Genomic DNA, 21,632 nt, shown 5'->3' with positions numbered 1-21,632 from the left:
GTTGTTGAAGTTTGGACAGATAAATAATTGTAGTTGGTAATATAATGAGGTCCATAGTTATTCTTAATTAAAGCAAATTATTTAAAGGATTGGAAATATTTGGATTGTCACTTATTCGAGTTATCACTAGCTTGAAATCAAATGGAATAATTTCAGTGCTCTGAAGCCTTTTGTTATAAAGTTCACTATAAGTTTCTTAAATTAGAATCAACTTGGAATCATTTACAGGTTTGTGCTCATGCTGCAGAACTCCACACAACAGGGAGTGCAGATTCGGAATTTGGGTATGTCATCCTCTGTACTCAAATTCCTGATATGCACTCCCATCAGGAAATGCGCTGTAACAGGCCTACAGGCTTGCAAAGTGATCACCTGTTTCAATGTATCAGAGTCTGAATTCCCTAAGGTGCATCACATATATTGCATTCTTAACGTATCCTGTGTTTAAGTTTGTATGTTCTTAAATTGCATCCCCAAGGATCCCTACCAACCTGAAAATAAAGAGTTGGAACTCCGACCATTACATAATACTTGATACGGGATTAGGATTTGAATTCCAATCAGCACTTATCTTTATAAGCTCATAAAGGTCACATCTGAATATTACAATGTATTTTCCAGATCTTCAGAGATACACATTGTGCAAATAAATTGCATTTTTTCATTTATCCACGATAATTAGGCTAGAATGAGAATTATCAGGCTTCGCCCAGCAAAATCCTTACAGCAAAAGGCGTATTAATGACCTATAACTGAAAAAGAGGATCTGGGTAAACTAATTTCAGCCCCTTGCTCTAACTCGTCGACTCTGGCCAGTATAGTGGAATGGGTTTATCCAGAGCACCATCTACACTTACTATTGACCAACCAGGGCAGTCATGGACTAGGCAACAATTTAAAATGTTCTACATCATAATTGAATGAAAGGAGGAAAAAACATTTATATAGTGCCTTCCACAAGCTAAGGGCATGCAGAATGCTTTAAATCCAATGAGATATTTTTAAAATGTTAGCATTTATCACCATTGCAATGTGAAACAGTAGTTCTCAATTTTTATTTGACTGAAGGGCCCGATATCAAACAATAAGCAGGAGCTGCATATATTGTGTGTTTTAAAAATGGTAATTAGCCATGGATTGAAAAGGACCATAGACATCTGTTTCCATAGAGACAGAGCAAGAGACAATTGGTGAAAATCAAATTGAAACATACCGCGCGACAGTGAGTTTGGACAAAATGAGAGGCAGGTCCATGAAATCTCCAGTTGGTATGGGAATTAAACCTGCATAAGGTCATTCAGTACCATACCTTAACCATCTCTCTAACAAACCAACTAATTCCCCACAAAGAGTTTTAAAAATGATTTCAAGAACACAATTTCACCGCTGCTTGGCAAGACAGACAAGGAAATCTGAGGTAGCGTATGAGTATGATTCCACTAATGTTGTAGTCCATAGTGATCAGTACTGGGTTTGTTTGTCATCTATATAAATGATTTGAATGAAAATGTAGGAGGCAAGATTAGCAAGTTTGCAGATGAAATCAAAACTGGTGATATAGTGATGGTGAAGAAGGTTATCTTAAGATTACAAAGGGGTCTTGATCAGTTGGGTCAATGGGCTGAGAAGTAGTAGATGGAGTTTAATTTACATAAATGCGAGGCATAGCATTTTGGTAAAACAAACTAGGATAGGACTTGTACAATTAATGGCAGGGTCCAAATGTTGGCTGTGCTTTTCCAGCGCCACACTTTTCAACCCTGACTCTCCAGCATTTGCAGTCCTCACTTTCTCCTACATAGTGTTGTTGAATAGAGCGACCTAGGGGCTCAGGTACATAATTCTTTGAAATTTGCATCATTCGTAGACAGAGTGCTTAAGAAGACAATTATTGTGTTTGTCTTCATTGCTCAGATCGTTGTATATGGGCGTTGGGGCGTTATATTGAGATTGTATAGGATGTTGGTGAGGCTTCTTCTGGAGTAATGTGTGCAGTTCTGGTTGTCCTGTTATAGGAAGGGTATTATTAAATTGGATTCTAGACTAGAGTAGTGTTCGAAAAGCACAGCAGTTCAGTCAGCATCCGAGGAGCAGGAAAATCGACGTTTTGAGGAAAAGCCCTTCATCAGGAATAGAGGCCGAGTGCCTACAGGGTAGAGAGATAAATGAGAGGAGGGTGGGGGTGGGGAGAAAGTAGCATAGAGTACAATAGGTGAATGGGGGTGGGGATGAAGGTGATAGGTCAGAGAGGAGGGTGGAGTGGATAGGTGGAAAGGAAGATAAGCAGGTAGGACAAGTCATGGGGACAGTGCAGAGCTGGAAGTTTGGAGCTGGGGTGAGGTGGGGGAAGGGGAAATGAGGAAACTGGTGAAGTCCACATTAATGCCCTGGGATTGAAGTGTTCCGAGGCAGAAGATGAGGCGTTCTTCCTCCAGGTGTCAGATGGTGAGGGAGCAGAAGTGAAGGAGGCCCAGGACCTCCACATCCTCGGCTGACTGGGAGGGGGAGTTGAAATGTTGGGCCACAGGGCGGCGTGGTTGATTGGTTTTGAGTGTCCCAGAGATGTTCCCTAAAGCATTCTGCTAAGAGGCGTACAGTCTCCCCAATGTAGAGGAGACCGCATCGGGAGCAACGGATACAATAAATGATATTGGTGGATGTGCAGGTAAAACTTTGATGGATGTGAAAGGCTCCTTTGGGGCCTTGGATGGAGGTGAGGGAGGAGGTGTGGGCACAGGTTTTGCAATTCCTGCGGTGGCAGGGGAAGGTACCAGGACGGGAGGGTGGGTTGTTGGGGGACGTGGACCTGACCAGGTAGTCACGGAGGGAATGGTCTTTGCGGAAGGCAGAAAGGGGTGGGGAGGGAAATCCCTGGTGGTGGGGTCCGTTTGGAGGTGGCGGAAATGTCGGCGGATGATTTGGTTTATGCAAAAGTTGGTAGGGTGGAAGATGGGCACCAGGGGGGTTCTGTTCTTGTTACGTTTGAAGGGGTGGGGTCTGAGGGCAGAGGTGCAGGATGTGGACGAGATGCGTTGGAGGGCATCTTTAACCATGTGGGAAGGGAAATTGCAGTCTCTAAAGAAGGAGGCCATCTGGTGTGTTCTGTGGTGGAACTGGTCCTCCTGGGAGCAGAGAAATTGGGAATATGGAATGGCATTTTTGCAGGTGGAAGGGTGGGAAGAGGTGTAATCCAGGTAGCTGTGGGAGTCGGTGGGGTTGTAAAAAATGTCGGTGTCAAGTCGGTCGTCATTAATGGAGATGGAGAGGTCCAGGAAGGGGAGGGAGGTATCAAAGATGGTCCAGGTAAATTTAAGGTCAGGGTGAAATGTGTTGATGAAGTTGGTGAAGTTGATGAATTGCTCAACCTCCTAGCAGGAGCACGAGGTGGCGCCAATGCAGTTATCAATGTAGTGGAGGAAGAGGTGGGAAGTGGTGCCGGTGTAACTATGGAAGATGGACTGTTGCGTAGTCAAATGCAGGCAAGTGGGACTAGGTTAGTTTGGGAACATATAGGCATGGACTGGTTGGACCAAAGGGTCTGTTTCCATGCTGTATGACTATATAACTGAACAGCTGAGATTCCTTCCCTCCAATTTCATTATTGCGTACTCATGTCGATATTTGGCATTCTCTGGAATGTATTACAGACCTGTGAAACTCAGCCGAGTGTTATTTAATCATTCAAGAAACTTAATTCTTGCAACATATTGAACGATTTGAGTGAGTGCCCAGACATCCTTTCCACAAGGCTGTGTTTATTGGGAGCACTACCATATGCATGCAGAAACATAGAACAGCAGCTGCCATGAACAAAGGTGGTGCTGCCCACAAACCTCACTGTAGAGCGAGGTCATAACAAAAGATGACACTCAACTATTTGAGTGTCATTAGTCTATAGCAGATGTGAAAACAAGTAAACAAAGAAAAGTACAATATCCTTCAAGTAAAGAATAGGCTTGATCATAAAAACAATGCCAACAGGATCATTTCAACACAGCCTGCCAGCTCCAGGATAAAACCCTTGCTCAGCAGAACCAGTGGAAAGCTCTACTGCAGATGGTGCCAGGAAGGGAAAGCTCGGTTTTGTCAGTCCCAGCCTTCCCCTCACCCTTCTCATTGCCCCACCTCTTCATTCCCAGCCAGGTGACGCCAGTGACACTTCCTTCAGCCTATCGTGGCCAGGTCATATCACAATCTGCACATGTTTGTAGTCTGCTTTGGCATTATGGGTAATCGCTCAATAACAATAACAAGAAACTAGCCAATGAATGATTAATGTAAATAGAAAATGCTGGAAATACTCAGCAGGCCAGACAGAATTATAACAGCACTTGCCAAATGCATGAATCCAAATTAAGTGCATCTGTACCACAGTAGCAGCTGACCCTTCTCCCTCCTGCTGAAGACCATGGAAGACAAAGTGCCCATCGCTATGAAGAAAGCAGAGTATTCAGTATTGTCAGCTTCTCTACCCCTGCATCCTACCTCCTTTTCTGTCTCTAAGTCTGTCTCTGTGTGTATCTCTCTCTCTCTCTGCCCCCCTCACTCCCTCCCTCTCGTCCCACCCTTCCCAATCCTCCACCCCTTCCTCCTTCCCTCACTCACCCTTCTCCCTTCTCCCTCCCTCACTGTCCCTCCTCTCTCCCTCCAACCACCTGCCCCACCATATGTAAGCCACGATATTTTAAAAAAACTGTCCAGCTTGAATGAAAATTTACTGTTGCCACCAGCGACATTAGTCAATTAGAGACTTTTGTTTAAAGTTGCATATTATTTGGTAAATCTTTCTAAAATACATGACGTTTTAAAATGGAATTTGTATCAGAGCAAAGCATTACCTCTGCATCAATATGTGCATTTATTTTGGCCAAACTTACCCTTTGAAGACATAGTGGGTCTCCTGTACCTCAGCAGCTTCACTCTGAATGGGACAGATGTGAGAAACCTCAAGGTTTCACAACCAAGACAGGTAGCTTGAGTTGGGCAATTTTCCAAGTCAGTCACCAATCCCAGAAGGAGGAGGGTGACCGTTCATATCTCAGATCCAGTGTAATGGACCTCCATGGTGTTGGTCATTGGATAGCCAACCATTAATTTCAATAGAAAAGAGTTTAATGTTGTCTCTGCACCTTTTCTAATAAAGGACCACACAGTTTCCGGTTCCAACGTTCTGCATTAACTGAGACTATTGTAATGGCCAGGTGATCATTTTTAGATGCTGCATTCAGAGCGACTTCCCTTCATTTTGCTCACGGTCTATTAGCATACAGTCAATCAAATCTATTATCCTCATCATTGTGACAAACTGTGTCACACAGACTACGGTGTCACAGAGGCACATGCAATCAGAGCACACCCTGCATGACCACACTGCCAGGCCACCCAACACTTTCACTGCCACCTTTGCCAATGATCAACACTCAAGCAAAGTCAATCTCTGTATAACCAGATGACCAGGGTTCTGCATGTCAACACACGTCGTTATGTTGCACTGAATAAAGTAAGGCACCTTGCACATTGATATGCTTTCAGCTTTGTTGTGCGGGGGAGGACAACTCCAGAAGGTGTGGGAGAGATGGCATCCTACTTCTGCAACTAGGACCGTTTTAGGTTTCGGAGGAGGAGCTGCAATGCTGAGGGAATAACTTCTGTCCCAGACAGAGGAGAAACGCTGCGAGCGTGAGTTTGGAAGGAGTTTGCATAACTAAAGAATATGTTGGTGACTGGTAATGCAGCGGGCATCGTCAATTTAGAGATGTTGCAGAGATACTTGAAGGGAGTCAGCCAGCTGGAGGTTGAGAAACATGGTACATCTGAGGACAACCAAACAGGAAATTGGCATCAGTTGATTGTGATCTGAAATTTTCCTCCAGTGGCACAGATGATTAACCATTCATTCTTGACATTCAGGGCCTTTTCCTGCAGTACCTCTCATTTAGGCCAAGATACATTCAGTGATTGTATATTTATAGTATCCCTTCTTCCTCATTCAAGCTGCCCTCTATGGTGGCACTGCTAGTTCCTGGCTCTGGCTGCATGTTGCCTTCCTGTCACCCAAGTGCAGATAGCTGCTGCACCGTTTTTTAATCCTTGCAACTTGCTAGCGTTATTGCACACTCTTCACCAAGCGGGCCTTGTAGTCTGTTCTTTTCTTCTAATTAGTTGCCCGATGTAAGGGATATATCCGAGAGGTGACCTTATCCAGCCTCGCAACCTGGTCAGGTACCAACCTCTAACTCTAAATTAAGGTCCCTAAGTTTAAAATGTAATTTGACAGAATTCTGCGTAAGGAAAATATAAATCAGGCTCCTGTCCCTTTTACTTAGCAGCTAAAAATGATTTTAGCAGGGAATGTGTTCTGCGTTTCAGCCACAGCTTCTAAAGGCCCTACTCCACAAAAATTCAGCTCCCAAATTTCAATCCTGATCTGTATAAATTGGTTGCATTTAGCTAACACTGTAATTGGTTAAGGATAGGAAAAAGTCACCTGTGGTTCATGCTCTTGATCACCGCAGCCCATGCTAAAAATCCATTTTTGGGGTGAAGATAAAATCAGACTGGGCTTTTGTCACTGTCATCTTCAAAATAACCTAATTAAATGTTGACTGCCGAGACCACACAAGAGTAATAGCCATTTAGGAAAGGTAGTTGAGAGTGAACTTAACTACCACAGGAGAAAGTCAATAGATTCAAGTGAATAGCATGAAATGGGTAGAGATAAAGGTTATTTTAAGCAGCATTTTTGATTCAATAAAAAAATCAGTGTAGCCATAGAAACTAAAGTATGGGCCTTGGGCACAAACTACCACAATGCATCAATGTATTTCTCCTTCAATCACTTCGTGATCATACATTAGATTCCAAAACAAAACCGTGAGGCTAAGGAGCTGAGGGCATAGCTGTTTTAATCACTGTAGTTCTCTATATCATTAAGCTTTTATTTATTTGAATAGCAATTAAGCAGATATTTTTAACAGCAACTTTGAATTCCAAGTGGACAATTTCAAAGTTGCTTACTTTAACTAGCTTCTTTCAGCATTGGCATGCTGCACCGTTATTTATTTTGCTTAATTCAAATGTTTGGATAGCTCAGTTGTTCAGCACAAAACATTTGAGTAAAGTGCATCTTACCAAGGTTTCAGTATTCTACAATGATGCTTCATTGTGAACAAATGAAGCGCTTCCAATGGGATATTTGTGTAAATGGTTAAGTCGTGAGATGGTGAACCTGAAGTAGTGTGCACTGGATACTGGCTCTTTGGCTAAATGGGCAGATGCTTTTGTAGCTTAGTCAGTTAGGGTTCACAACTTTTTATTGCTTCAGAGTGTTTCCAAGAAGTGCATGCACACCCTTGGTTGAATCTGAGCTCTGTTGCCTGCATGTTGTTGGTTTAACCCCCACATCATTCACTGCATGTGCACCGTAACTGGTGTTTGCACACTCTCTCTTTTCTCTTTTTTCTCTTTTTTTCAAACAAATCAGCCCATAATTCTACTCATTGTCTTTTTAATTTTGTTTACGACACTCTCTTATGCCACTGTAATAAAGATGTCTTTCCTTTTCATACTTTTCTTTGTCTTGTAGTTTTTTCAATGTTTACTATACCCAGTTTTTGTTTCTTTGTTCCTTCCCTATCCTTTGTTTTGTTTTCATTAACTTGCCCATGCATGCAGCAGCCTGACTTTAGGGATCAAGTGGACTGGCAGCAAGATGTTAGCCATACCCCGGAGATCTGTGTAGCCAATTCTGATACCAAGGAGTACGGAGAAAATGCCAAGGATTATACAGCTAAGGATTATAACATCTACACCCATGAGGAAAGTGACTCCTATGCTTCAGAGGTAAATTTATAAAATCATCTATGTCTGTAATAAAGCTACAAGCTGATAATGGAAAATATGATATCGTCTTTTCAGTATCTGTCTTCATGAATGCAAATATATAAAAAACAAATCCCCATGGTCTGAGAGACATTGTGTTACTTTACTGTGAATATTGTATGCAACCAACTATATTCATCTTTTCAAATTGTAAGTGGATGCATATAGAGCTTAAAAATCTAATTCTTGGTAAATATGTTGAATTTCTACAGTGATTCATTGAGATACTGCTGATTTTCTGGTGTTGACATTTGATGCTAAATACTCAAGCGACAGCTAAATGCACAAATTTGAATGTAATAATTGAAATCTGAATGACAATCTGTTGGATTGGTTTTGTAATGTGATGAGTGAATTGTTTGCCTGTCTTAAGACAGAGATTTATTGTTCTCCAAAGAAATACGTAACATTGGATGAAAATAGTGGGAGATTGCTTATTGTTGGAGAAATACTGTCAATGTTACAATCAGCCTTCCTGACCCTGGAATAGTCAAACTACCTCTAGCTGCTTATTACATGGTGGTTAACAGTAGCCATGTTCGAATTGTGACAATCTGTGATTCCACTCATGGATCAATAGCCTCATAGAGTCATACAGCATGGAAATAGAGCCTTCAGTCCAATTCATCCATGCTGACCAAGCTTCCCAAACTAAACTAGACCCATTTGCTGCCATTTGGCCCATATCGCTCTAAATCTTTCCTATTCGTGTACCTGTTCAAATATCTTTTAAATGTTGTAACTGGACTTGCATCTACCACTTCCTGAGGCAATTCGTTTCACATATGAACGTGTGAAAATGTTCCCCCTTTCAGGTCCCTTTCAAATCTTTTCCATCTCACCTTAAAATTATGCTGTCTAATTTTGTACTCCCCTACCCTAGGGAAAAGACCTTTGCTATTCACCTTATCTATGCCTTTCATGATTTTATTTAACCTGTATAAGATCACCCCTCAACCTTCTATGTACCAGAGGAAAAAAGTCCCAGCCTGTCCGACCTCTCCTTATAACTCAAACCCTCCAGTTCCAGTAGTATTCTTGTAAATCTTTTCAGCGCCCTTTCCAATTTAATAATAATCTTTCTTTAAGAGGGCAACCAGAACAATACACAGTGTTGACCTCACTATGGTTCTGTCCAGCTGTAACATGGTGTCCCCACTCCTGTACTCAATTCGCTGACCAATGAAAGCAAGCCGCCTTCACCACTGTGTCAACCTGTGACACAACTTTCAAGGAACTGTGTACCTGAATCCTTAGTCATCTCTGTTAGACAACACACCCCAAGACCCTACCATTGAGTGTATAAGTCCTGCCCTGATTTGCCTTACCAAAATGTCACTCCTCAGATTTATCTAAATTGAATTCTATCTACCAGTCCTCAGCTCATTGGCCCAGCTGACCAAGATCCCGATGCACTCTGAGATAACCACCTTCACTGTCCACTATACCACCAATTTTGGTGTCTCCCATAAACATATTAACCATGCTTCCTATATTCTCAGCCAAATCGTTGATATAAATGACAAAAGACAGTGGATCCCCCTTGCAGAACATTGCTGGTCACAGGCCTCCAATCCAAAAAAAACCCTCCACCACCGCCCTCTATTTCTTTCATCAAGCCAATTCAACTTGTGGTTGAATCGTAACTGTCATCTGAGCAATTAGGGATGAACAATAATTGCTGGCCCAGCCAGTGGCACCCATATCCTTCAAATGAATGAGAAATAAGGAAGAACCACCATTTGGACAAGGACCTAGGTGGATTCCAGGTACCCATTATGAATTGGTTCCTTCAGAAGAAGACTAGAAGGATATCATGAAATCATAGGTTTGCTTCATGGTGATGTCTCTTCATAACCATGATATGCGATTTTTCTAACCTAGCGTTGAAGCAACAGGACCAGATTTCGAAGGTTCACGCTCATTAATTTGGGTGAGGGTTAACATCCTGCAGTCTTCTGAGGCTGTCGTAATCAAATGGCTTTAATAACTTCCCAGTGTGGATTGAATCTCATGTTGGGAGTTTAGGCAGCCAGAACCCCCAGTGATAGTTCTTGAAGGACTGCTGCTTTTATTAAAAAGGAAGAGTCTTCGAGGCATACACACAATTTATGGCAGCAGGTCTTATATTTTCAGTTTCATGGAAGAGCAGAGGGAAAGAAACTTGCCTCATCTTGGATATGGTTCTGGGTGGGCTGTTGGAGCAAGGAAACCAAAGGAGTTTAGCAAGGTTTGCATCAGAGAGGAGTTGGTCAAAAGGGTGAATGGCATTTCCTAACATCTACAAGAATGGGCAACAGGTGTGGTACAAGTTTGGCAACCTCAGGAAAAGCACAGAGATAAGACTGCCAGAATGATGTAAGCAAAGTAAGCATCCTACAAAGATTTCCTCTTGGCATGTCTTTGCTTGATTAAGGTGGCATTCCAACAATTCTTTCACAGATTCACGTGCATACATGTAATGCTGCAAGGAAAATTTTCAGAGCCATCATTGTGAAAATTCAGCCAATTCCTTGACTTGCATCTTCAAAGCTCAGACCTCACAGCAAGCAACCAAAAAAGATTAGATGCTTAATGTTAATTTCCATAGACCTGAGGATAAGACATTGGGTGGTGGGTATTCAACATCTGTCTTCAAAGCTCTAAACTTCTTATTACTTTTAGACAAAGCTTCAAATAACATGAAGGTTCATCTTTGTGCAGCAGGAAAGTCCACACCTTCAGGTGCTTAAATACATTTACAAACGTCATTCTACAGATCCTGGGACCAGAGACCATAAAGACAATGAAGGTTATCTCTCCCAAGCACCAAGATGGCATATACCTTTCCCAGTTTCTTGTGTCTGCTCTTGGTTATTCTCTGTCACACAGTCTCATCTGCAATACATAACAGACAGAAACCATTCCTCTCACTTAAACCAAGTGTGAAAGAGAAGGAAGTATTAGGAAACTGGGTGAACATTAAATTTGATTAAACTTACATTCATTCATCACACCAGTTAATTGCTGAAACCCAGCAGTCTGCCAGTGTAGTGACTTCTCTTACTGGGATTATTCAGTTATTGAGGATGTTGTATGAGGAGATTCTTTTTACTACTCTTGTTGTAACTTATCTTTGGCTGTGTGCCAGTTGGCCTGTTCTGTCATTGGTGTCACCCATGATTCTTACATACTTGTTCCACAGGATCTCCTTTCTATATGCTGTGATCTTTAATGCTTTAGTAACCCTGTTGCGCAAACATTCCCTGATCAAATATATTGGCTCATACCTAGCAATCCCAATGGCAGTAAACACTGAAACATCTGCTGCTGTTGAGGATGACAACAGCATCAGACATTCCAGGGAGCTAATTTAGGACCAGATCCAGAACTTCCCAAAACTACTCTCACACCAATTCCTACCTCACACCCCCCGATCCCCTGCTGTTTAATGACCTCCTATTCCCCCACAGCCCTGGATCTCATTCTTCACCCTCTCATTTCACAATGCTCACTGGTCACCTGATCCCACTTTCCTCCCCAAATGACGTTTCAGCTTACCATCCAAATCCCTGGCTTCTGAGTCACACCGGTGCTATAGTAGAATCGAAGTTGTTTGGAGAATGTGGGTGTGTGCCATAGGGGCAGGTAGACAATTTTGGGGGGGGGGGTGTTCAGTGTAGTTTTAGAGGTTGCAGGCAGTGTTCCAAGTGGTTAGCACTGCCAGAGTGGGGTTGTGTTGGATTGGAGGGGCCACAGGGGCTGTGCTGATTCATAGGGTAAGTAGTCTTACAGTGGGCTAACATGTACTGGATTGTGGGGTTGAAAGTGGATCGGGGTGATTACTGCATAGTAATGGGTCCACTTAAAAATTCTGCAAGTCAGTGACCTAAAGGCAAGCTTCCTGAGGTGTCTTCAGTTCATGGTGTAAATGGTGATGGATTAGTGTCTGTCCACAAGGTCCTGTGAAAAGTAAAAGGCCACCTTTAAACATGGTCAGCAGCAAGTTTGGACATAATGCTGGAGATCAGAGTCGAGAGTGTGGTGTTGCTACACTCAACTTAGAAAACTACACCTTGTGACAGTTCTCCAATCATGCTGATGCTGAGAAATGAGTGCGTAACAAACACGTATTATCCACATACGTATTGACATGATTTGATTGACCAATTGGCCTGAATCTTTTCAGGTGGCTTGAGGATAATCCAAAGGTTTGTGGTCTTTTCAACGGCCAACAGAGATGTCCATCCCTGACTGTAGCTTAACACAATGACTGTTTGCCATTGGAATAGGGCACATTTTCTGTGGGTAGCCAAATATATTATCTATCCCTGATTCTTCTGGGGTATTAGTGATGAGCCCTATTTTAACTGTGGTTTCAACCGCAATGTTGCTGGGGAGATCCTAGATATTGACTCATCAGCAATGAAGTTTATGACCAGTCATTATGATCTGTGACTTGGAGAGGAATTTAGATGTAATGGTATTCCCACAATGTTATTGTTCTTGTCTTTCCAAATATTATAATGCAGTAAAGGAATGTGCTGTTGAAGTAACTTTGGCAAGTTGCTGCAGTTTACCTCTGGATGAAATAAAGAAAGCCATTATGTACTGGTGGGGGTGATGAACATTGATTCCCATAACAGGCATGCTGGTTAAATGACTGCTTTTGTCCTGGATGGTGTTAATCTTTTGAGCATTGTTACAACTATACACCAGGTAGGTGGTTAATATTCCATCATACTTAGATTGTACCCATACCTGGCTTCTCCTCTGTCCACACATCCTCTGAAACAACAAGAAGGGAAGATGTAGAGGAATTCTCATGATCTGTAATTTAGGAGCATCAAGTAAATTTTCAGCTTTTGGAAATTAAAATATGAGAAGTATTATCAGAACAATCAGAATATTTGTGCAAAGGTTAATGCAGAAGGCAAAGATCTGAAAGGTGGAAGCAGAGCAGGCAAGACTTTAACATATCTTCAGCACCACACATTTTTGAAGTCAGAAATAAGTTTTCCCATCATTAGTAAAATCATTGCACTTTATCTTCTCAATAAAAACCCTGAGAAATGTACATGGAGATATTTTGAGTAAATGACAGTATATTTATGGTTCATTTTGAACATATCATCTATTCTGCTGAAATATAGTCCAGACAGAAAGTTGTGTTTAACATATACTGGCAAGGCACCTCTTACATGTCCATTCTGCATTGGTATCAGCAATGAGATGGACTAGAAAATTAGGAAATTTTTAAAAGAATTATTTCCACTTTCCTTCTGTTTTACATTCTAATTTTACCTATTGTTGCTAAAAAAAAACCTTTCCATGAAATTTTAAAATAAAATGGAGCAGGTTGATTTAAATAGCTCTGAGTGCTAAAGAACATTGGTTTTAGGGAAATAATATATTCTTGGTGAAAAAATAGTATCCAAACAGATTTGTAAAACATGTTATGGAAGGAGGTATTTGCAATATCCCACAGTTCTAGGCTATATGAGGTAAATGCCAACAGAGTTAAAGGGAGTGTATTTTACTGTCTTTGTTAGTGTACAGGTATTTCATGTACAAGTTCAAATTACGCTCCTCTATCTCAGCAAAAGACGAATGACTGACTATCTCAGTTAAAGTACAAGAGGAAAGATTTTGATGTGGGCAAATAGAGAGGTAATTTTCCAGTCCAGTCCAGCAGCTTTTACTGAAGAATTATATGTCCTCCTCATTACTGATGTGCACAGTTAGTGGATGCAATTTTCAGTTCTCTGTCTGTATATTTTTCATTCCTGTGCATTTTCAAGGCCATTCCTCAAGCACTTCAGTTATATTTCTGCTGAATTTGGTTTCTGACCTTGTATTGGGAGATTTGCATCAGTCAAAAGGATTCAAAAGGATTTCAGGTAGTTTTGCAGACAGTTGTTTTGATAGAAGTTGAAAGAACTATGGATGCTGTAAATTAGCAACAACAGAAATTGCTGGAAAAGTTCAGAAGTTCTGGCAGCATCTGCGGAGAGAAAGCAGAGTTAACATTTCAGGTTAAGTGACCTTTCCTCCTACGCATGCCCACCTTGAAGTTCTACTCCTGTCTCCAACAGGACTTCAATTCCAATTTTTTCATTATCCACCTTCTTAATTTTGCTGTCACTCCTGGTGTTTGACCAGGTATTTGCTAAAACACGTTTCCACAGCCACCTCTCATTCCTCAGTGATTACCTCCAACTCAAACTCACCCCACATGGATTCCAATTCAAGTTTCATCCTTCTTGCTTTGAATTCTACACAGGATCATTAGTATCTCAGCGATATTCAACATTGCACAGACAACTGCTCTCACTGCATCCTGAGAACCAGACTCAGGGCCATGTGCCATAATGTGCACAGCCTCAACCTCTCTCCAAGAGAGATTGGCTTCGGGCTGCACAACTCCCCAGTTCCTCTTTGTCTTCAAGAGGAACGGTCACTGGACCCGAAATGTTAACTCTGGTTTCTCTGCGCAGATGCTGCCAGACCTGCTGAGCTTTTCCATCAGTTTCTGTTTTTGCTACTGTTTTGATAGATTTTATTTTCTGTATCTCTGCCCCATGAGCTATCAGTGCAGAAATAGGCCATTCCACCCATTGAGTCTGCGCCACCATTTGTTCATGGCTGATAGGTTTCCTAAACTCATTCTCCCACTTTCTCCCCATAAGCCTTGATCCCTTTACTAATTAAGAACCTATTCATCTCTATCCTAAATGACTTGGCTTCCACAGCCTTGAGCAATGTGTTCCACAGCTTCACCATCCTCTGGCTGAAGAAATTCCTCGTCATCTTTGCTCTGAGGTTATGCCCTCTGGTCCTAGTCTCTTCTACTAGTGGACCTTCTCAATGTCCACTGTATCCAGACTCTCCATAGTGTCAATCAGATCTACCCCCTACATCCTTCTAAACTCCATAGAGACCCAGACTCCTCAACTGCCACTAATATGACCAGCCCTTCATCTGAGGATCATTCTTGTAAACCTCCTCTAGACCACTCCTAAGACTAGTACATCCTTCCTTAGTTACAGGGCCCACAACTGCTTTCAGTATTCCAAATGCAATCTGACCAGAGCCTTATATAGCCTCAGCAGTACATCCCTGCTCTTGTATTCCAACCGTCTCAAAATGAATGCTAATATGGCCCCAGGGGTCAAATTTGCAGGAAGTTCTCAGGGAAAGCTAATCTGCACATTTTATTGCAGATCTGAAAATGAATACCTGACCCATGTGTCTGTGATGGGTTTTTGGTCTCTTTTTGCACTGCTCAGGTTCACAGTGAATTTTGTGAGTTGCAAGAACACATAAGGGTGAGAGTTTGGAGTGGATTGGAAAGCCCAGTTCAGTCTCCAACACAGCAGGCTGGCTCCTAAAAGCCCCTTAAACATTACTGCCTTGATCAACTCCATTCCATTCAATGCCTCCCCAATTTCCCCAGAGCAGTGCCACTCCACCCTTTTGCATTTATCATCACTTTCCCAGCGTGCATTACATATAATCCTCAAAAGTCATGCAATAGACTTGGGAAATACTTCACAGTCATTGGGGAAAATAAAATTAAACCTCCTAACAATCTTTTAAAAAAAACTGATCTTAAATTCATTTTCATTGATGTTGAAGTCAAAAACCCAAGCGAACAAATTGTAATCTCTTAACTGCCAATTGGATTTTTAAACCAGCAAAGAAAAACCTATCATAAACATTTTCTTTTAAAGTAGATTTGCAACAGTTTGTCATTCTTGGATCAGTAAGACCACCTGCAGAACTGAAGCTTTTGAAACCTGGCCAAGCATTCATAATAGAACAGCTGTCAAACCAAAGGCTTCCAGCTCCACTCTTTGAACAGATTTCCATTTCAAAGCCTATCATTAGAAGGAGCAGGGAGATTGCCCCCCATTTCCCAATATACAAAAAAATCAGCCAGATCTTCTAGTCCCATTGAATCAGGAAATCGTGACAGGAGAGGGTACAAGTTCTTAATGCATCATGGTACTTACATGTGAACAAATATACAATGTTGATAATGTAAGGATTACTTTATCTTTGTATCCTTATTATAAATCACAGTGTGAAAAACGCTTGATTACAGTATTGCTGCTAATAGTGGCAGTGAAGGTCTCAAAGTATTTTACACTTGTCTTTCAGAATGTTTCCTGTCCCTCAGTTGGCTTTGCGTTCTCTTCACAAACTATCAAGCCTGACATACTTTAATCTGCTTCTAAAACCCTCGAAGAGTGGACAAAAATATGGGTGGAGGAGGAAAACCTGATTTTGGCCCCTGTTTAAAATGGGGCATCTGACCTCAGCAGGGGGTGGTGTGCCTTTTGCACGCTAGGTGTTTCCAACTTGTAAATTGGCTCAAGGAAGATAGCGCAGGGACGGGAAAATCAGTTTTCCTCTGAAACAAAATCAAAATGTAGCCATTTTCACACCAAAACATGACTCTGCACCCAGATAAAAAAAAGTTGGCTTTTCATATCTCAAGTTAGAATACTCAGTGTTGCTGGGATGCTGCCATAGTTGTTAATTGTTCATTAAACAGAAAGGTTTATCTCGTACCGTCATTCTTATAAGCTGCTTGCAGTGTCTACAGTACTTCCTATGGGTGACAGTATCCTACCCTCTCCACTGCGGGCAGGTATTAAGCAATCTGAGAAGTATTTGGTGAATCAAGAGGAAAAGCAGTCTGAAATTTTCTTCATAACCCAACTACAACTTATGACTTGTTTAACCAGGTCAAGGAACTACAACTTGATTTATCTGAAGCTAAGGAGACTATCCGAGGACTGCAAGAACAGCTTGTTCAGGAAAGAGAGCTTCGAAATGAAGATGCAATGAGATTTCAACAGAAAATGTCACAGGTCAGTTGAAGAGGAACAATTGATCGTTTCTCACAGAATTTTGAGTTTTAAATTGACACTCAAATATGCTATAGAAAAGTAATGTTAAATGTTGCTAATTGTAATGTTAAATGTTACTAATTGAAAATTGCAGCTGCTCATTCTTGAGGAGTTTGGTGAATAATTTTACTCAGTTTTCTTATGTCTGTCCAACATTGAACCAAAAAAAGTAGGAAGTTCCTGCTCAGACAAAATGTCATCGTACTTTTACTCAATAGTTTCAACATGGTATGACTTTTAAAGTTGGCTGTTGGTCAGTTCAGTTGGCTGGAAAGCTGGTTTGGAATGCAGAGCAATATCAACAGCATGGGTTAAGATTACCATGAAGGTTGAATTGAGATTACCAGCTGGCTGTAGTTACCATGAAAGATTCTCCTTCACAATGTTTCCCCTCACCTGAAGCATGGTATCTCTCAGGTTAAGCCACTATCAGTTCTCTCTCGAGTGACAAAACATTCATATGGTCTTGTAGGACTGTGGTGAATCTACCTTTACTTTTAAAGGTCTTTACTTGAGAAACAGGCACTGGCACAGATGGAAAATCACGCTGCAGGGCATTTTACTGGACCATTCCATAGTACATAGACAACTATCTACCACTTTGATTGTTCATGTTAAATAGGCTAAATAGTAAGCCAAACAAGCATGTGCATGTTTAAAATGTATTTGTTTCTCAGGAGCCTCAGAGACTGAGGTGTCATCTTATATAGGCTTATAAAATCATGAGGGGCATGGATAGATGAATAGATAGGGTCTTTTCCCCAGTAAGGGGGAGATCAAAACTAGAGGGCATAGGTTGAAGGTGAGAGGGGAAAGATTTTAAAAGGGTGGTGTGTGTATGGAATGAGCTGCCAGGGGAAGTGGTAGAGGCTGGTATAATTTCAACTTTTAAAAGCCATCTGGATGGGATATGAAAAGGGAGGGTTTAGAGGAAGATGGGTCAAAAGCTGGCAAATAGGACTAGATTAGGTTGGGATATGTGGTCTGGAGCGAAGGGTCTGTTTTCATGCTGTACAGCTCTATGACTCTAAAATAACTACTTTTTTCTACCTTTACTTCATTCCCTTAACCATTGGTTACCAGAGTTTGTGTTAATCTGTTCTCTATCTGCCTGTCTCTGTCTCTTTCTTCTGAGAGACAAAATTAGCGATTGTTAGTCGAAGGAAATAGTTCACATCTCCATAGTTTCATTGGAAACTTGTCGTATTAGAGGCAAACTAAATCTAAGATCAAGCAGTTTAATTTCTTTAATGGAAGGAGTACTGCTGAATCCTGTCTTCCCCATTGAACGGAATAGCCACCCTTGTGACCACCTGAGAAATGCAGAAATGCCCTTTCATAAGCAAAAAAGAAATACTGGATAAATCTGCTTAAGTTCAGTTCTGATTTTGAGAAATGGTTTGTTTATCAAAGTGGACTTCTGTTGACTGATTCCTGCAGAAAATGGAATTCAGTAACTTGCAATGATCATTGCTTGGTCTATCCAATGCCATTTAAAAACAGATTATTAAAAATCAATATGGATAACTAGCCGATCAAGTTCAAATTTCCAGAGAAATCAGTGTGTATACTTATACCTTTTTATCATTTTTTACTTAAACCATACTTAGTAATTTTGGTTGACTTTAGAGGCTTATAAGATAAAACATGAGAAATGCTGGTGGACAAAATTAGGGAGAATCCTAAAGGTATTGTACAAGTATACCAAGGGAAAGAGTAGGGCCAGTTGTGGACAGAGGAGACAATTTGTGCATGAAGCCAGGGACATTGGTAGAGTGTTAAATGAGCACTTCACATCAGTATTTACTTGGGAGAAGGATGATGCAGATACAGAATTTGGGAAGATGGACTGGAGGTCCTTGAGCAAATTGATATAAGAAGTGAGGAGATATTTGAGGTTCTGGTAGATTAAAAGTTGACAAACTCCCAGGTCCAGATGAGTAGTGTCTCAGGTTGCTGTGAGAGAGGAGGGAGGAAATTACAGGGGCCCTGAACCAAATTTTTATATCATCTCAAGTCATAACAGAAGTGCCAGAGGACTAGAGGACAGTTTGTGTGGTTCCACTTTGGAAGAAGGTGGTAGAGATCAGTCGGGAACTATAGACCAGTAAATCTAACATCAATGGTAGGAAAACTATTGGAGAAAATAGTGAAGGAGAAAGTTAATTGATCAGGAATATTCAATATTGCTTTATTAGAGGGAAGTCATGCCTAACAAATCTTTTTGAGGTGACCAAGTGACTAAGGTAAGGGTGAATGACAGGAGACAGAGGGTGGTGGTAGAAGACTGTTTGTTTGTGTAACTGGAGTCTGGTGTGTGTCGGCATACCACCGGGACCAGTGCTGGGTCCTTATTGTTGGTCATATTCATAAATGATGTAAATGAGAATGTAGTGGTGGATGATATGTAAGTTTGCAGATGACACAGGAATTGGCCAAGTGGTTGACAGTGAGGAGAAAGATGTTGGGTTACAGGAGAATATGAATGGATGAGTCAGATGGACAGATCAGTGGCAGATGGAATTTAAATCTGATGGATGTGGTGATGCACTTTGGAAGAACGAACAAGACAGAGGAGTACACGATGACTGGCAAGGCACTTGGAAGCTCAGAGGGACAGTGTGATCTTGGGGTGCTTTGCCATAGTTCCCTGAAGTTGGCAGGACAGGTTAATAGGGTAATTGAGAAGGCGTATGGGTGGTCGTGTTGACACTGTACAGAACTTCAGTTCGGCCACAGCTGGAGTACAGTCTGGACTTCTGGTCACTGCACTATCAGAAGGATGTGATTGCATTGGAGAGGGTGCAAAGGAGATTCATCAAGATGTTGCCTGGGATGGAGCAGTTCAGCTGTGAAGAGAGACTGTATAAGCTCAGGTTGTTTTTGTTGGAGCAAGAAAGTTGTGAGGTGACCTGATTGAGGTTTATAAGACTTTGAGAGGCATAGACAAGGTGAATAGAAAGCAATTGATCCCTTAGGTTGAAGGTTCAATAACAAGGAGGTGTAATTTTAATGTGAAGGGTTTTAAGGAGATGAAAGGAAAAACCTTTTCCAGAGGATGGTGGCGGTATGGAATGCATTGCATGAGAGGGTCATTGAGGCCGGACACTTCTCAGCCTTTTTGAAAAGTACTTGGATGAGCACCTAAAGGGTCACAACATTCAGGACTCTGAGCTAGTGCAAGAAAATGGGACTAGGATGGGTAGTGTTGTATTTTTGATGGTACAGATTCAATGGGCCGAAAGGCTTCGTTTGTACTGTATGATTCTGAGATTCTGTGATTTGACTGCATGCAGTAGAGAATGACAGTTTTGCATTGATTGGAGTGCTATGAAACTGGAAAAGTTCAATATTTGCTCTCTGTTCAATGACCTATTAGTAAAGCACTAACAGTGTTAGCATGGATAAAGCAAGTTTGGATTGGGGCTATTGTTGAAGACTGGTCTTCCAGGGATTCTCCCTAAATGCTGAGCCTTTCTAGTTGAAACTGTCAAAAAATGGGCATTTGATTGAGGCATCATAGGCCTGCAGACACCCTTTGTTTGAATAATGAGCAGGGAGAAAATCATTGGGGAAAAAAAAAACAGGGAGCTAGGTTGGAAGCTCAGAGTTAGAACAAACAGAGTTGTTGTCTCTGGTTTGTTACCTGTGCCACATGATAGAGACTCGAGGAATAGGGAGAGAGAACAGTTAAATGCGTGGCTACAGGGATGGTGCAGGAGGGAGGGATTCCAGTATATGGATAATTGGGGTTCTTTCTGGGCAAGGTGGGACCTCTATAAACAGGATGGTCTACACCTGAACCTGAAGGGCACCAGTATCCTTGGGGGGAGGTTTGCTAGTGCTCTTGGGCGGGGTTTAAACTAACTCTGCAGGGGCATGGGAACCTAGACTGTAGCTTTAGGATGCAGGACCTGGAGTGTAGGGAGGTTAGGAACATGGCATCAATCTCAAAGGAGGGTGCCTGTAAACAGGAAAGTGGCTTGAACTGTGTATACTTCAATGCAAGAAGTATACGAAATAAGGTAGGTGAACTTGCAGCGTGGGTTGGTACCTGGGATTTCAATGTTGTGGCTGTTATGGAGACATGGGTAGCACAGGGACAGGATTGGCTGTTGCAGGTTCCAGGGTTTAAGTGTTTTTAGTAGGGTCAGAGGTGGGGGTAAAAGAGGGGGAGGTGTGGCACTGCTTGTCAAAGATAGTATTACAGCGGTGGAAAGGACGATGGATGAAGACTCGCCATCTGAGGTAGTTTGGGCTGAGGTTAGGAATAGGAAAGGTGAGGTCACCCTGTTAGGAGTTTTCTACAGGCCTCCTAATAGTCCGAGAGACGTAGAAGAAAGGATTGCGAGGATGATTCAGGAAAAGAGTGAAAGTAATAGGGTGGTTGTTATGGGGTCTTTAACTTTCCTGATATTGACTGGGAAAACTATAGCTCGAGTTCGTGAGATGGGTCGGTGTTTGCCCAATGTGTGCAGGAGGGTTTCCTGACACAATATGTAGACAGGCCAACAAGAGGTGAGGCCATACTGGATTTGGTTCTGGGTAACGAACCAGGCCAGATGTTAGAATTGGAGGTAGGTGAGCACTTTGGGGACAGTGACCACAATTCGGTGACTTTTACTCTCGTGATGGAGAGGGATAAGTGTGCACTGCAGGGCAAGAGTTATAGCTGGGGGCAGGGAAATTATGATGCGGTGAGGCACGACTTAGGATGCGTGGCTTGGAAAAGTAGGCTTCAAGGCAAGGGCGCAATTGATATGTGGAGCTTGTTCAAGGAGCAACTATTGAGTGTCCTTGATAAGTATGTACCTGTCAGGCAGGGAGGAAAGGGTCATGTGAGGGAGCCGTGGT

At 41.9% G+C, this 21,632-nt stretch overlaps 1 protein-coding gene across 4 annotated transcripts in view; it reads left to right on the top strand.

Annotated features, from left to right (window-relative positions):
• Window positions 1-21,632, top strand: part of LOC140463093 (microtubule cross-linking factor 2-like) — a 121,816-nt gene that overhangs the window by 54,226 nt on the left and 45,958 nt on the right. For 2 of the 4 annotated variants that reach the window (XM_072556808.1, XM_072556805.1), the window contains exons 6-7: window positions 7,675-7,842; window positions 16,614-16,739. In XM_072556808.1, coding sequence (XP_072412909.1) covers window positions 7,675-7,842; window positions 16,614-16,739 — 294 coding nt within the window. The remainder of the gene's footprint in view (window positions 1-7,674; window positions 7,843-16,613; window positions 16,740-21,632) is intronic. The other 2 variants (XM_072556806.1, XM_072556807.1) reach the window with 2 other exon arrangements.

This window comes from Chiloscyllium punctatum, chromosome 37, assembly GCF_047496795.1.
Source record: "Chiloscyllium punctatum isolate Juve2018m chromosome 37, sChiPun1.3, whole genome shotgun sequence".
NCBI classification, from domain to species: Eukaryota; Metazoa; Chordata; class Chondrichthyes; order Orectolobiformes; family Hemiscylliidae; genus Chiloscyllium; species Chiloscyllium punctatum.
Note: the sequence above shows the minus strand (reverse complement) of the source record. Positions and strands in the feature narration are given on the sequence as shown.